Source organism: Chiloscyllium plagiosum, chromosome 4, assembly GCF_004010195.1.
Source record: "Chiloscyllium plagiosum isolate BGI_BamShark_2017 chromosome 4, ASM401019v2, whole genome shotgun sequence".
NCBI lineage: Eukaryota > Metazoa > Chordata > Chondrichthyes > Orectolobiformes > Hemiscylliidae > Chiloscyllium > Chiloscyllium plagiosum.
The window spans coordinates 17699846-17712016 of record NC_057713.1 but is presented as its reverse complement, the minus strand read 5'-3'; the positions used below and the strand labels follow the sequence as shown (position 1 = coordinate 17712016).

The window sequence follows — 12171 nt, the reverse complement described above, 5'->3', positions numbered from 1 at the left end:
CCAGCATTTGGCCCCTATCCCACTAAACCCTTCCTGTTCACATACCCATCCAGATGTCTTTTAAATGCTGTAATTGTACAAGCCTCCACCACTTCCTCTGGCAGCTCATTCCATACGCGCACCACCCACTGCGTGGAAAGTTTACCCCTTAGGTACCTTTTATATCTTTCCCCTCTCGCCTTAAATATATATTCTCTAGTTTTAGACTCCCTCTCCCTTGGAAAAAGAACTTGGTTATTCACCCTATCCATGCCCCTCATGGCTTCATAAACCTCTATAAGGTTACCTCTCAGCCTCCAACGCTCCAGGAAAAACAGCCCCAGCCTATTCAGCCTCTCCCTGTAGCTCCAGCCCCAGCAACATCCTTGCAAATCTTTGTGGCACCCTCTCAAATTTAACAACATCCTTCCGAAAGAAGGGCAACCAGAACTGTACAGTGTTTTAAAAGCGGCCTCACCAATGTCCTGTACAGCCACAACATGACATCCTAACTCCTAAGACCATAAGACATAGGAGTGGAAGTAAGGCCATTTGGCCCATCGAGTCCACTCTGCCATTCAATCATGGCTGATGGGCATTTCAACTCCACTTACCCGCATTCTCCCCTATGCTCAATGTTCTGATCAATGAAGGCAAGTGTGCCAAACGTTATTTTCACCACCTTGTCTATCTGCAACTCTACTTTCAAGGAACAATGCACCTGTACCCTTAGGTCTCTGTGTTCGGCACCTCTCCCCATACAGTTAACGGCCTTACCGTTAACTGTATGTATTCTGAGCTGATTTGCCTTACTAAAATGCAACACCTCACATTTATCTAAATTAAACTTCATCTGCTACTCCTCAGCTCATTGGTCCATCTGATCAAGGTCCCATTGTACCCTGACATAGCCTTCTTCACTGTCCACTACAGCACCAATTGGTATCATCTGCAAACTTACTAACCGTATCTCCTATGTTAACATCCAAATCATTTATATAAACGACAAAAAGCAGTGAACCCAGCACTGACCCTTGAAATGGCAGCTGTGTCACCCATCTTCTCTGCCTTCTACTAAATGTGTTGAGAAATATTTACTCACTCTCACAAGTGTTGTCAGAAGCAAAGGTTCCAGACTGCCATGGTTTCTGATGGTAACCAGGGCAACACTCATTGCAGCTCTCCCCACAGGTATTGTGTTCACATTGGCACTGCAATCTCTATTTTTAAAAAATTTAGGAAAAAAAAGAAAATGTTACTTTCCTTGATTTTAGTAGTATTCTCAATTTCAAACAACCCAGGAGAAAAAAAGGTGTTCAGAATTAAATATTAAGGCAGGATCTAAACTGGAAGCTGTAATTGAAAAACTGCTGAGCAGGTATTCGTTTACTTGCTCCTCAGTCCAGCACTTTGTCTTTTCAACTTGTTAAAAAAAATTGATTCCATGCATTGAGTCTAAATGCAGTGATTTTACTGAGATCAACCGGTGTCAAAGTTCAGCTCCGCAAACACTTAGTAATCAACAGCACTTGATTGTAAGAAGTTTGTGCTAGACAGATGGTTCTGGTTTGTTTGAGTCCAAGCTCAGTTCTCTGAATAGGGATGAGAAAAGAAACAGATTTCTGTGATGTTTAAACAGCCCAGAAAGCAAAGCTTTCTCAAGGTTATTTCAATGGCCAAAAGAGGCAAGATCAAAATGGAGCAGAGATCAGATATCAGGTCTGTGGCTAAATTCAAGGAAAATTAGAATTTTAAAGCACTGTCAGCTTTGCCCAATTCAAAAGCACTTTGGACTGTTTATATTTCTTTAAGCGCCTCACTTCCTCATTGGAGATTTCTTTGAAAGTCAGGCTACGTATTTTTTATTTTTGCTTCATGTACTGGGATTTGGGCTGGCGAAATCTAATCCAGACGAAGTGGGAATATTGAGGGAGGGCTTGGAATGGTATTTCATTCTGTCATATTGCAACATCAATCAAAATTTCTCATTAGGCAAATCTTCGATATGTAGCTAATCATTACTTCCCCACATCGCAAGAGCACCTAATGATGTGGAAGACTGTTGACACTACAAAACTGTGTACTGATTGTCAACAACCACAGTTTCTCCGCTAGTCAAAATGATAATATAGTATTTTCTGCCTGTGAGAATTGTGGAGCCACTTTGCTTGATAACTTTCTAGTAAATGTAGAAAGGTGTCTGCTCTAGTCTCTATTTAGCCTGTAAAGTGAACCATTTGAAGTAAAATAACTCACTGTCCAACACTGCTTCTATTTTCAGGAACCCAGCAACCCAGCCTAAACGCCAAGTAGCCAAAACACGCTGTTGTTCCAGTGCATCAGGGCTGGTCTATGACCCAGGCTTGAAGATTGCATTGCCCAAGGTCCAGGACAGAATGCTAATGGCGCTGAAAAGGCACAGTGGAGAAAGACCACTGTCTAAGGCTCTTTAGCCACAGAAAACCCAGGGGATGGAAACGGTGAGAAACTCCTTCAGGCCAAATGTTCAACATGTAGTACAGCAAATCTTTTATTAACTACATCTGTGCTGGTTGATCAAATATTCTGGATAATCAAGAGGTGGACATAATCAATATAAAAACACACACTAAATAGTAATAGAAATGGAATGCAGTGGGTATACACATCACTGTTATATGTTATTTACACCATAAGTCATTTAAATAATAATGCAACTTTGCCTTTTCAGTCACACCCTTTCAGCTGACTACTCGGGCATCACGGAGATCGTGATAATATAATAAACTTTGCGTATGAGGTATATAAATTTTGCCGGTTTATCAAGAGTGCCAGTTCATAAGTTGCTAAAGTTTGCTAAAAATATGATCAATTCTTCAATTGTAACTGTAGTCATGTACAGCATTAGAGGAAACAATTTAGTTTATGCCTTATGTTCAGTCTGCATGGTATTTTATTACATTAATTTTATGGATAAATTTTAGTTTGGAACAAAAGCAAACCTAGAACAAATAATCTTTTCATTAGCATCAGAGAGTTGATTAGAGGCTCAAACAACATTATTGGAAGAAGGGGTTTGGATTCATTAGGTATAAGCTCAGTGCTGGGAAAATGGGAGCTGTCTCGCAAGTTATTTAACTTGGAGGTAGAGAGAGTTATTAACGAAACAGTGGGAGGGGAGGATCATATGACAGAAGATCTGGTAGGTTAAATGGAAAGGCCAAAGGAATATAGAAAGGAAAATAAGGAAACTGCTACTAAGGAAGTCGCAAAAGGGGACAGAGGATACAAATTTAACACTAGTCCAGCAAATTAGACCAGATTTGGCAAAAACAGTAAAATGACACAAGTAAATTCTGTATTTAAATATGTGCAGCATTTGTAACCAAGCAGGTAAACCAATAGCTCAAATAGATATAAATATGTCTGACTTGTTTGCAATTACAGAGGTCTGGCTGCAAGGTGACTAGAACTGAGACTTGCATTTTCAAGAATATTAGAGAACTCAGAAGAACAAAAATGTAGGACAAGATGATGAGGTCGCTCTGTTCATTAAGGATGGCATTAGTACAATAAGGAGAGATAACTTTAGTTTTAAACACCAAGCTGTAAAATCAGTTCGAATAGAGATAAATATCAAATGTAAGAATCTGAGCAGAGTCTGTGTATCCTAACAGCAGGATGGAGGAGCCAGGAAGAAATGACGGGCACTTATAAGAAAGGTGTAGCATTAATCATGGGAGGTTTTAATCCACAAATAGATTGGACAAATCAGATTGGCAAATGGCAAATTGGCACCTGGAAAGTGAGTTCATGGAGTCTTTTTTTAGCAGAAATTTCTTTTAGCAACACATTCTACAGCCAATCAGTGGGCTAGTCTAGATCTGGGCACATGCCGTGATTCAGGATGTATTAATGACCCCACAGTGAAGAAGCCTCCGAGTATCAGGGATGAGATGGCTGATTAGCTTAAATTAGTATTTTAAACTTAAATAAGGGTGTCAAGCGTGAAGACTGAGCTAGATAAGATGATTCCCTACAGTGTGGAAACAAGTCCTTTAGCCCAACAAGTCCACACCAGCCTTCCGAAGAGTAACCCACCCAGACCTATTCCCCTATCCTATATTTACCCATGACTAATGTACCTAACTATGGGCAATTTAGCATGGCCAATTCATCTGACCTGCACATTTTTGGACTGTGGGAGGAAACCAGAGCACCCAGAGGATGCCCACGCAGACACGGGGAGAATGTGCAAATTCCACACAGACAGTTGCCCAAATCAGGAATGGAACCCAGGCCCCTGGCGCTGTTAGGCAGCAGTGCTAACCACTGAGCCACCATGCCACCCCGAGCTAAATTGAACTGAGAAGGAGATATTTCATAACTCCCTGCAGCGATACATTTTGGTGAAAAAGGACAACTCTTTGAGAAGAATCTGTTGCCAAATAAGAAAGTTGATTATAGGATATAAGGAAATGGCTGGAACGTTAAAGAGCCTCTCTCTTCAAAGCAGAAGACATTTAAAAGCCTTCCAGAAATAAATGTAAATTAAAAATAAGTAAAAGGAAGAAACTTAAAACAATTACAATCACTATAGAAAGGTTGTCAAGGAAGCTACTGAAACTAAAATCTGACAAGTCCCCAGGACCTGTTAACCTGCATCTTCCAGGTCTTAAAAAAAGTAACAAACTGGTTGTAATTTTCCCCAGATTCCCAAGATTGTGAAAAGGTCCCATCAGATTGGAAACTATTGAACGCACCTCCTCTTTTCAAGAATCACAGGAAACTGCAGGTCAGTTAGCCTAATATCCGACAGAGAGAAATGCTGCTATTATTATGAAGTTGGCAGCTTCATAAAGAGTGATCGTGACATGCTTGAATTTTAATTCAGTCAGAGGGACTGAATGACAGAACAGACTCAAATAGCAGAAAAGCCTACTCCTGTTCTTAGGCTGCATGCGCGTACGTAAATTTAATAGCGGGTGGTTTAAACAGCAGCTCACTATTTTAAAATTCCATGGCATGATGTGTAACAATGTTAGAGAAGCATCTTGAGTGAGTAACATTTCCTTTAGGTTAAACTGACAACCTGAGGTACTTTAAGTAGATTACTCTGATCAATAACAACTTACATTTATAAGCAACACTAATGAAGCAAGAAGAGAAAGGAAGTTGATACCAGCAACTCCTTGTCACCATTTCCTTAATCAATGTTATATTCTTCAAAAGAAATTAAAACTGGGTTTTTTTTCTACAGTTTTGCCTGAAATGAAGATGTGGGAAGGCCTGGCATCACATTCCGCCCCCATTGTGTCAACTTCACCTCCCACAACAGCAGGGAAGATGGGATTTAAATGCCCTATAGCAAGGATGTTGTGAAACTTGAAAGGGTTCAGAAAAGATTTACAAGGATATTACCAGGGTTGGAGGGTTTGAGCTATAGGGAGAGGTTGAATACGCTGAGGCTGTTTTCCCTGGAGCGTTGGAGGCTGAGGGGTGACCTTATAGAGGTTTACAAAATCATGAGGAGCATGGTAGGGTGAATGACTGGAATGGGATGGATTTTGGGAAAGTGACATTTTTCTCCCGATATCTGACACTGCCCCCCTCCAGGGGCTGCCATTATTTTAGACACTGACACTACTTCTGCCCCTTTTGAAATTAGTTTCTCTACTGTAGTCAGTGTAGGTGTAATTCTGCCATCTTTGCCTAGGGCAGGTAAAGATGGCAGAATTACTTTCAATGCATTCTGCACGAGGAGGAATCCAAACACATTGGGTCATATTGGAATGATGGGATTAACTCTAATCACCTTAACTGGTGCAGGCATGATGTCTCTGTGCCATAACTTTTCTGTGGTTTTACAACTATCTTTATTACACTGCTTGCAGAGGAATAACTACAGATATAAAGGAGGAGTTTGGGTAGTAATTTGACCAAGATGTGCCAGATCAAAAATGCCACCCACTTGACACAAGTATTCACAATCCGATCAGATCTTGGTTTGTGGCCAGTTTTGATGACTGCACAATGCTACACATGCACTAATTTTTTGACGGAATTAAATCAGCTACGAACCATTAGTGTTTCATCCCACGGACAGCTGCGTGCATGACCATAACAGATACACATGCCTCCAACAGAGATGTCCTTGATGGAATAATAATACTGTGCAAGAGAACAAACCAGATGTATATTTAAACGTTTTACTATTCAACGTGAGTCACCACGCTCAGTTTCTCAATCGACAGAACGTACAAATATGAGCTTTACATTTATCCCGGATAGACATTTGAAAATTAAGTTTTCTTAAACACCGCAAAACAATGAAGGAGGATGATTCTTTCCCCAAAAGTTAAAACATTGTGTCCTCTTTATTCACAAGAATAAAAGTACTGGCAACAGACAGAAAAAAACAACAACAAAAAAAATCACAAATGCCTGAAATGGTCTCGAACACATCAATTGTCCTTACTCTGCGAGTGACAATTGGATCAACTTCCCGAGGGTCACGGAAGCCAAGGGTCATGAGGTCAGCGTTGAGTGTTCTGATGCGCTGAAGGAGGAGACGGATATAACGGGCCGAGGTAAACGCCAACAAAGTGAGGGAAGGATCATCAGCACTCGGCCTGCCATTGATTAGGGACGTATGAATCTGTGGACAGAGACAGTGGTATGGTGACTGTGAATACACAGAGCTGGATTTAACATGTTTTTAATTGAAACAAAAAACACCTTGCTCTTCACTCTCTCCCTCTCAGAAGAAAGATGTCCCAGTGTACCCTCTACACTTTCACAGAGTCTCTATCTTTGACTTTCAGACTGGGGAATGGAGCAAGAATCATTCCAGCCTTTTTAAAGAAATGAAAAGGCAAGTTTGGAAGTAGTCATTACGTGGCGTCAACCAGTGTTTTAAACGCCATGGGCAAGACTGAATGATCAGAAAAGAAAAATATGAGAAATAACATAATTCACACATGTCCACTCACCAAAGTACTCTTTCTGCCAACCTGGAAGAATTAGCTTTATGGTCACATGTACTCACATGAGTACAATGCAAAGTTTTCAAGTTGCCAGATATGGCACCATCTTAAGAATCTGTATAGAACCTTGATACCTAAGTACAAACCTCAACAGTCATTCAGAAATGCATAAACTGTACAGATAGGACACCAATAGTGAAAGGCATATGGAATATCCTTTGTCTGGGGGTGCTTGTCATCTGGCATGAATGGTTATGGTGCACTGACCATCTTCAGACTCCCTCCTCTGAATACGGGTACCATTCCTAACTATATATCCTTAAGGAGTGTTATTGAGATTCTGTTAAGTCCACATTCGACTCAAAATCTCTGGATTTATTATTCTGGGCCCAAACTCCAGGGGCCTGGATTGGGTTGGAATGGAGGTAGGCAGCCAGAAAAATGAATGCCTCCAGTTTTCCTGATGGAGGGGGGCAACAGTGGTGCCAAACACGCCCTCGCTCCTAAACAGACAAACAAATGAAGGCAAGGGCTCGCTAAAAGCCCATCTCTCCAATGTTTGGACCCTTCCTGGGGGCAGCCATTCGCTCAGCTACTTTGTGTTCCAGGGCAACAGGTGAGGACCATGCTGGGATTGATGATGGATGTAGGATAATGAGAATGTACGTATTAATGATGCGATGGTTTATAAAATGCTGTGTATCGGACACGAACAGTCACGTTATAGACTACAAGAAGGGAGCATGCAAAAAGTGAACTAGAGATCAGAGATACACAGATTAGTATTTGGTGCATTTATATGTAAATAAGACAGCTTGCTGGAAATTCAGAAGGTAAGACCATCTTCACTGATGGATAAGACAGAGACAGAGATGCAGTAAACTCAGTGTAAAGACAGTATGGGCTACAAAGGCCACGTCTCAGTACAAAGTGCAGGACCTAATGTGACTTTCTGGCCTCCTGCTAGGCTGAACCCATGAGGAATGAGCGACGTCAGGGTGTATCTATCGGAAATGACCATTCCATACAATACCAGCTCAAATCACTAAAGGCCAGAACAGTTGAACAAGGCACGTATTTGTACGTTTTCTGGGGGTCAGTTAGCTCAGATGGCTGGACAGCTGGCTTGTGATGCTAACAGTATGGGCTTAATTCCCGTACTGGCTGAGGTTACTGTGAAGAGCCCTCCTTCTCAACTCTGGCCCTCACCTGAGCCACCAGCAGTCATCTTTCTCTCTCTCTCTAATGAGATAACAGTCCCACCGTTCTCTAGGATTATGGCAACTTTACCTTTAACATCTTGCATTGCCTTCCTTTTTAAAGTTAAAATTGCAGGAGCCCATCACAGACTAGGAGAAGAGTCAGTGTTATTGTCTGTGTGTGTGTGCGTACGTATCTGTGTCTATGCATGTCTGTGTCTGTGTAGTGTGTATGTCTGTACCTGTGTGTGTCTGTGTTCATGTGTGTTTGTGCACACGTGCGTGCAATTGTGCATGTGTGTGGTCACCCCTCTGGAATTACATAGGCACCTTGGACTCCACCAGGAGGGGTGGAGATAAGACTGGAAGCTGCAATCTCAGAAATTGAGGCCATTGGAGATGGGAAGTAGAAGTGACCTGCACAGGAAGGTCACAGCACTGGGCATTAGGGAACTGGAGGAGGAGATCAAAGGGCATTATGGAGAAGGAGGCCCTGCTCTACGAGAAGAATCTATGGGTAGAGGGAGAGATGACTGCAGATCACTGAGAGCCAATGTTGAAGGAGATTGTGACATCCTAGAGCAATGGTTATAGATATCTGTGCCCTTCACAATGCAGACCTCTGTGCCATTCCACAGGTGGCTGCAGCCTGCTGCAACATCAAGGTGACAGGTACCCTCTTTGCTGAGGTTAGATAATACCTCAGATTAGAGTCATAGAGTCCTACAGCATGGAGACAGGCCCTTTGGTCCAAATTAGTCCATGCCAACCAAAATGTTCATCTACGTTAACTCCATTTCCCTGCACTTGGCCCATATCCTTCTAATCCTTTCCTATGTATGCATTTATCCAAATGCCTTTTAATGTTGTTAATGTCCCCACCTCAGCTACTTCCACTGGCAACTCATTCCATATGTGTACCACCCTCTGTGTAAAAGCATTGCCCCTCAGGTTCCCTTTCATTCTTCCCCTTCTAACCTTAAACTGATGCCCTCTAGTCCTCAATTCCTTGGAAAAAGACCGAGTGCCTACACCCTATCCATGTCTCTCATGATCTTATACACTATAAGATTCTCCCCTCAGTCTCCTACACTCCAAAGAAAAAGTCCAAGCTTGTCCAACCTCTCTCTCTAACTCAGAGTATTGAGTGCTGGCACTAGCCTTGTAAATTCTTTCTGCATTCTTTCCAGTTTAATAACACCTGTCCTATAACAAGGTGTCCAAAACAGAACACAGATTCATGCTTGACAGGTCAATGGGTCAGCTACTTGACATCATCCTGTGCTTTCTTCCCATAATCCCATTCATTGTGGTGGTCACTCTCCATGATCAGGCCCTCCAGAGAGGTGTATCTCTGAGAGGACAATGAGGCCTGGGAGGAGGCAGCTTATCAGGGGAGGTGCAGCAATTAAGAGATAAGGAATTGGAGGCAGAGGCAGAGAGGTGACCAAAACAGAGAGATGCTCCTACTGTATGACCAGGTGGCTTCCTCCTACCAGCCCTCAGAAGAGGACTTCCCTCCTCTTCTTCACAGGTGCCAGATCCCCCTTTGACATCTTTCTTCCCTGCAGTGCAGTGGCAGGCTTTGACATTTGTCTTGGGGCTGTTGCAGCTTCAGTAAAGGCTACGTAGGGGTTTCTGAGACAGCTCTCTACTCCTACCTCATCAGCTGTAAGTAAACAGGAAACTGGTCTCCATGTCAACTTAAGGCCCACCACCCCTGGGAAATCCGAAACTCAATCAGATTCCCACTGGAGGTAGGGTTCTGCCATAAAAACAGATGTGGCTCCTGTTTCTAATCTCTTTGGTGATAATCAGCTCCAGATGTGAAGGCAGCTCCAAAAAAATGGAGGAACCAGTTTGTGACTGAAATGTTTGAAATGAGTTGAATAGATTTTGCCTGAATAAAAATGAACACTGGCTGATCCTGAATCCCTAAATGCTGGGTCAGAAAACTGAAATGATTCAGGAAGGCTTCCATTCTCTATATATTGTCAATGCGTTAACATGGAGAATCCAAAAGGTTCACTCAAGCAATTCTACCTTGATATTCCTTGAACCAGGTACCTACTTCCATTTCAGTATCAGTGTCTATCTTGGTGCCCATTTCATCCTATTCATCCATGAACTCATCACCTGTGTAAAGGTCAGATCAGTTCTTAATCTTGTCTTGACCAAATTTTGTTCACCAGTTACTCTATTTCTCCTATCCAAGTTGTTCCCTTTGTATTTAAACCCCTGCACATTCTCTCTCATTCACCCATGTCAGAAACATGTCCATCCCTAAAATCCTCCCATAAACCACCCAGCCCTGCTACTCATATGTCTAACGCTGGCCCCTCATCTACCTAGCCTTCCATTTGTTCCACTGCAGCCATGCTTTCAGCCATCCACATTTTGGCCTCTGGAACTCCCTCGCTTAATGTACCTGACTCTCCTCCTCACAGACTGGATAGCAAACCAGTTCTTTCACTCGATTCCACCCCCAATTCGTTCTGCTTTTGGCTTGACATTCACTCAACTAATGACTTTGTGAAATGTTTTGTAATTGTTTTTCCTCCTCAACTGCACAAAATGTAGAGCAGAGAATGCAGACTCTCAATGGGTGAGGGCTACAACACTACACAGTCTCAATTTCCTGTTTTTCCCCTCCAGACTAATCCAAACTCCCATAATTCCTTCTGTACATATTAGATTAGATTCCCTACAGTGTGGAAACAGGCCTTTTGGCCCAACCAGCCCACACCAACCCTCCGAAGAGTAACCCACCCAGACTAATGCACTTAACACTATTTAGCACGGCCAATTCACCTGACCTCCACATCTTTGGGTTGTGGAAGGAAACCGAAGCACCCAGAGGAAACCCACACAGATACAGGGAGAATGTGCAAACCTGAGGCTGGAATTGAACTGAGGACACTGGTGCTGTGAGGCAGCAGTGCTAACCAGTGAGCCACAGTGCTGCCCCACAATTATATCTGCTGTCTTTAAAAAATCTTTCTGCATGTACCTTTATGAATACTATAACCAATTTAGCACTGATCATCACTTGTGCAAAGCAATTTACACAGTATAATGGCATGAAAATGCTTCTAGTTATTTTTCATTCACTCCCTGTGACATGGGCACTGTCATTTATTGCCCATTCCTAGTTGCCCTTGGGGTACCTTTATAAATCGCTGTGGTCCACCTGTTGTGGGTTGACCCACAACGCTATTAGGTAAGGAATTCCAGGATTTTTACCCAGCCAGAGTAAAGGAATGGAGAAATATTTCCAAGTCAGAATGGTGGTGTTGCCATGTATCTGCTGTCCTTGTCCTTTTCGGTGGAAGTGGCTATGGGTTTGGAAGGTGCTGTCTAAGGAGCTTTGGTGAATTTCTGCAGTTCATCTTGCAGATAGTACATACTGCTGCTACTGAGCTTCGGTGGTGGAGGGAATGGCTACTTATTGATGTGGTCAAGACTGTGGCATTGGAAAGGCACAGCAGGTCAGGCAGCATCTGAGAAGCAGGAGAATTGACGTTTCAGGCATAAGCCCTTCATCAAGAGAGCCCTTCATCAGGTTGATGCCTGAAATGTTGATTCTCCTGCTCCTCAGATGCTGCCTGACCTGCTGTGCTTTTCCAGCACCACACTCTCAGCTCTGATCTCCATCAACTGCAGTCCTCACTTTCTCCTACTTATTGATGTGGTGCCAATCAAGCGGGTTGCTTTGTCGTGGATGGGATCAACGTCTTGGGTGTTGTTGTAATTGTACCCATCCATGTAAGTGGAGAGTATTCCATCACGTTCCTGACTTGGGCTTTATAGATTTTTTTTTAAATTTCAAAAATATACTTTATTCATAAATAATTTGATCAATACAACTGGACATGTCATACATATGTACACATTCCATTTCTTTGCGTATCGAAACAGAGTAATCATTCTTATTTACAGGTTGGTGCGATTACATTGAGCTGAGGCGTCAGCAGAGCCCAAATGACTGCGTGGGACCCCTGTTCTTCGTTAGGCAGGCAGATGTTACA

General features: G+C 42.6%; 1 protein-coding gene across 1 annotated transcript in view; it reads right to left on the bottom strand.

Annotated features, from left to right (window-relative positions):
- The window catches only part of lama1 (laminin, alpha 1), a 290652-nt gene that overhangs the window by 168209 nt on the left and 110272 nt on the right, over window positions 1-12171 (bottom strand). The window contains exons 5-7 of the mRNA XM_043687534.1: window positions 6437-6616; window positions 6040-6129; window positions 1082-1199 (exon numbers count right to left, since the gene is read on the bottom strand). Of these exons, the coding sequence (XP_043543469.1) occupies window positions 1082-1199; window positions 6040-6129; window positions 6437-6616 (388 nt within the window). The remainder of the gene's footprint in view (window positions 1-1081; window positions 1200-6039; window positions 6130-6436; window positions 6617-12171) is intronic.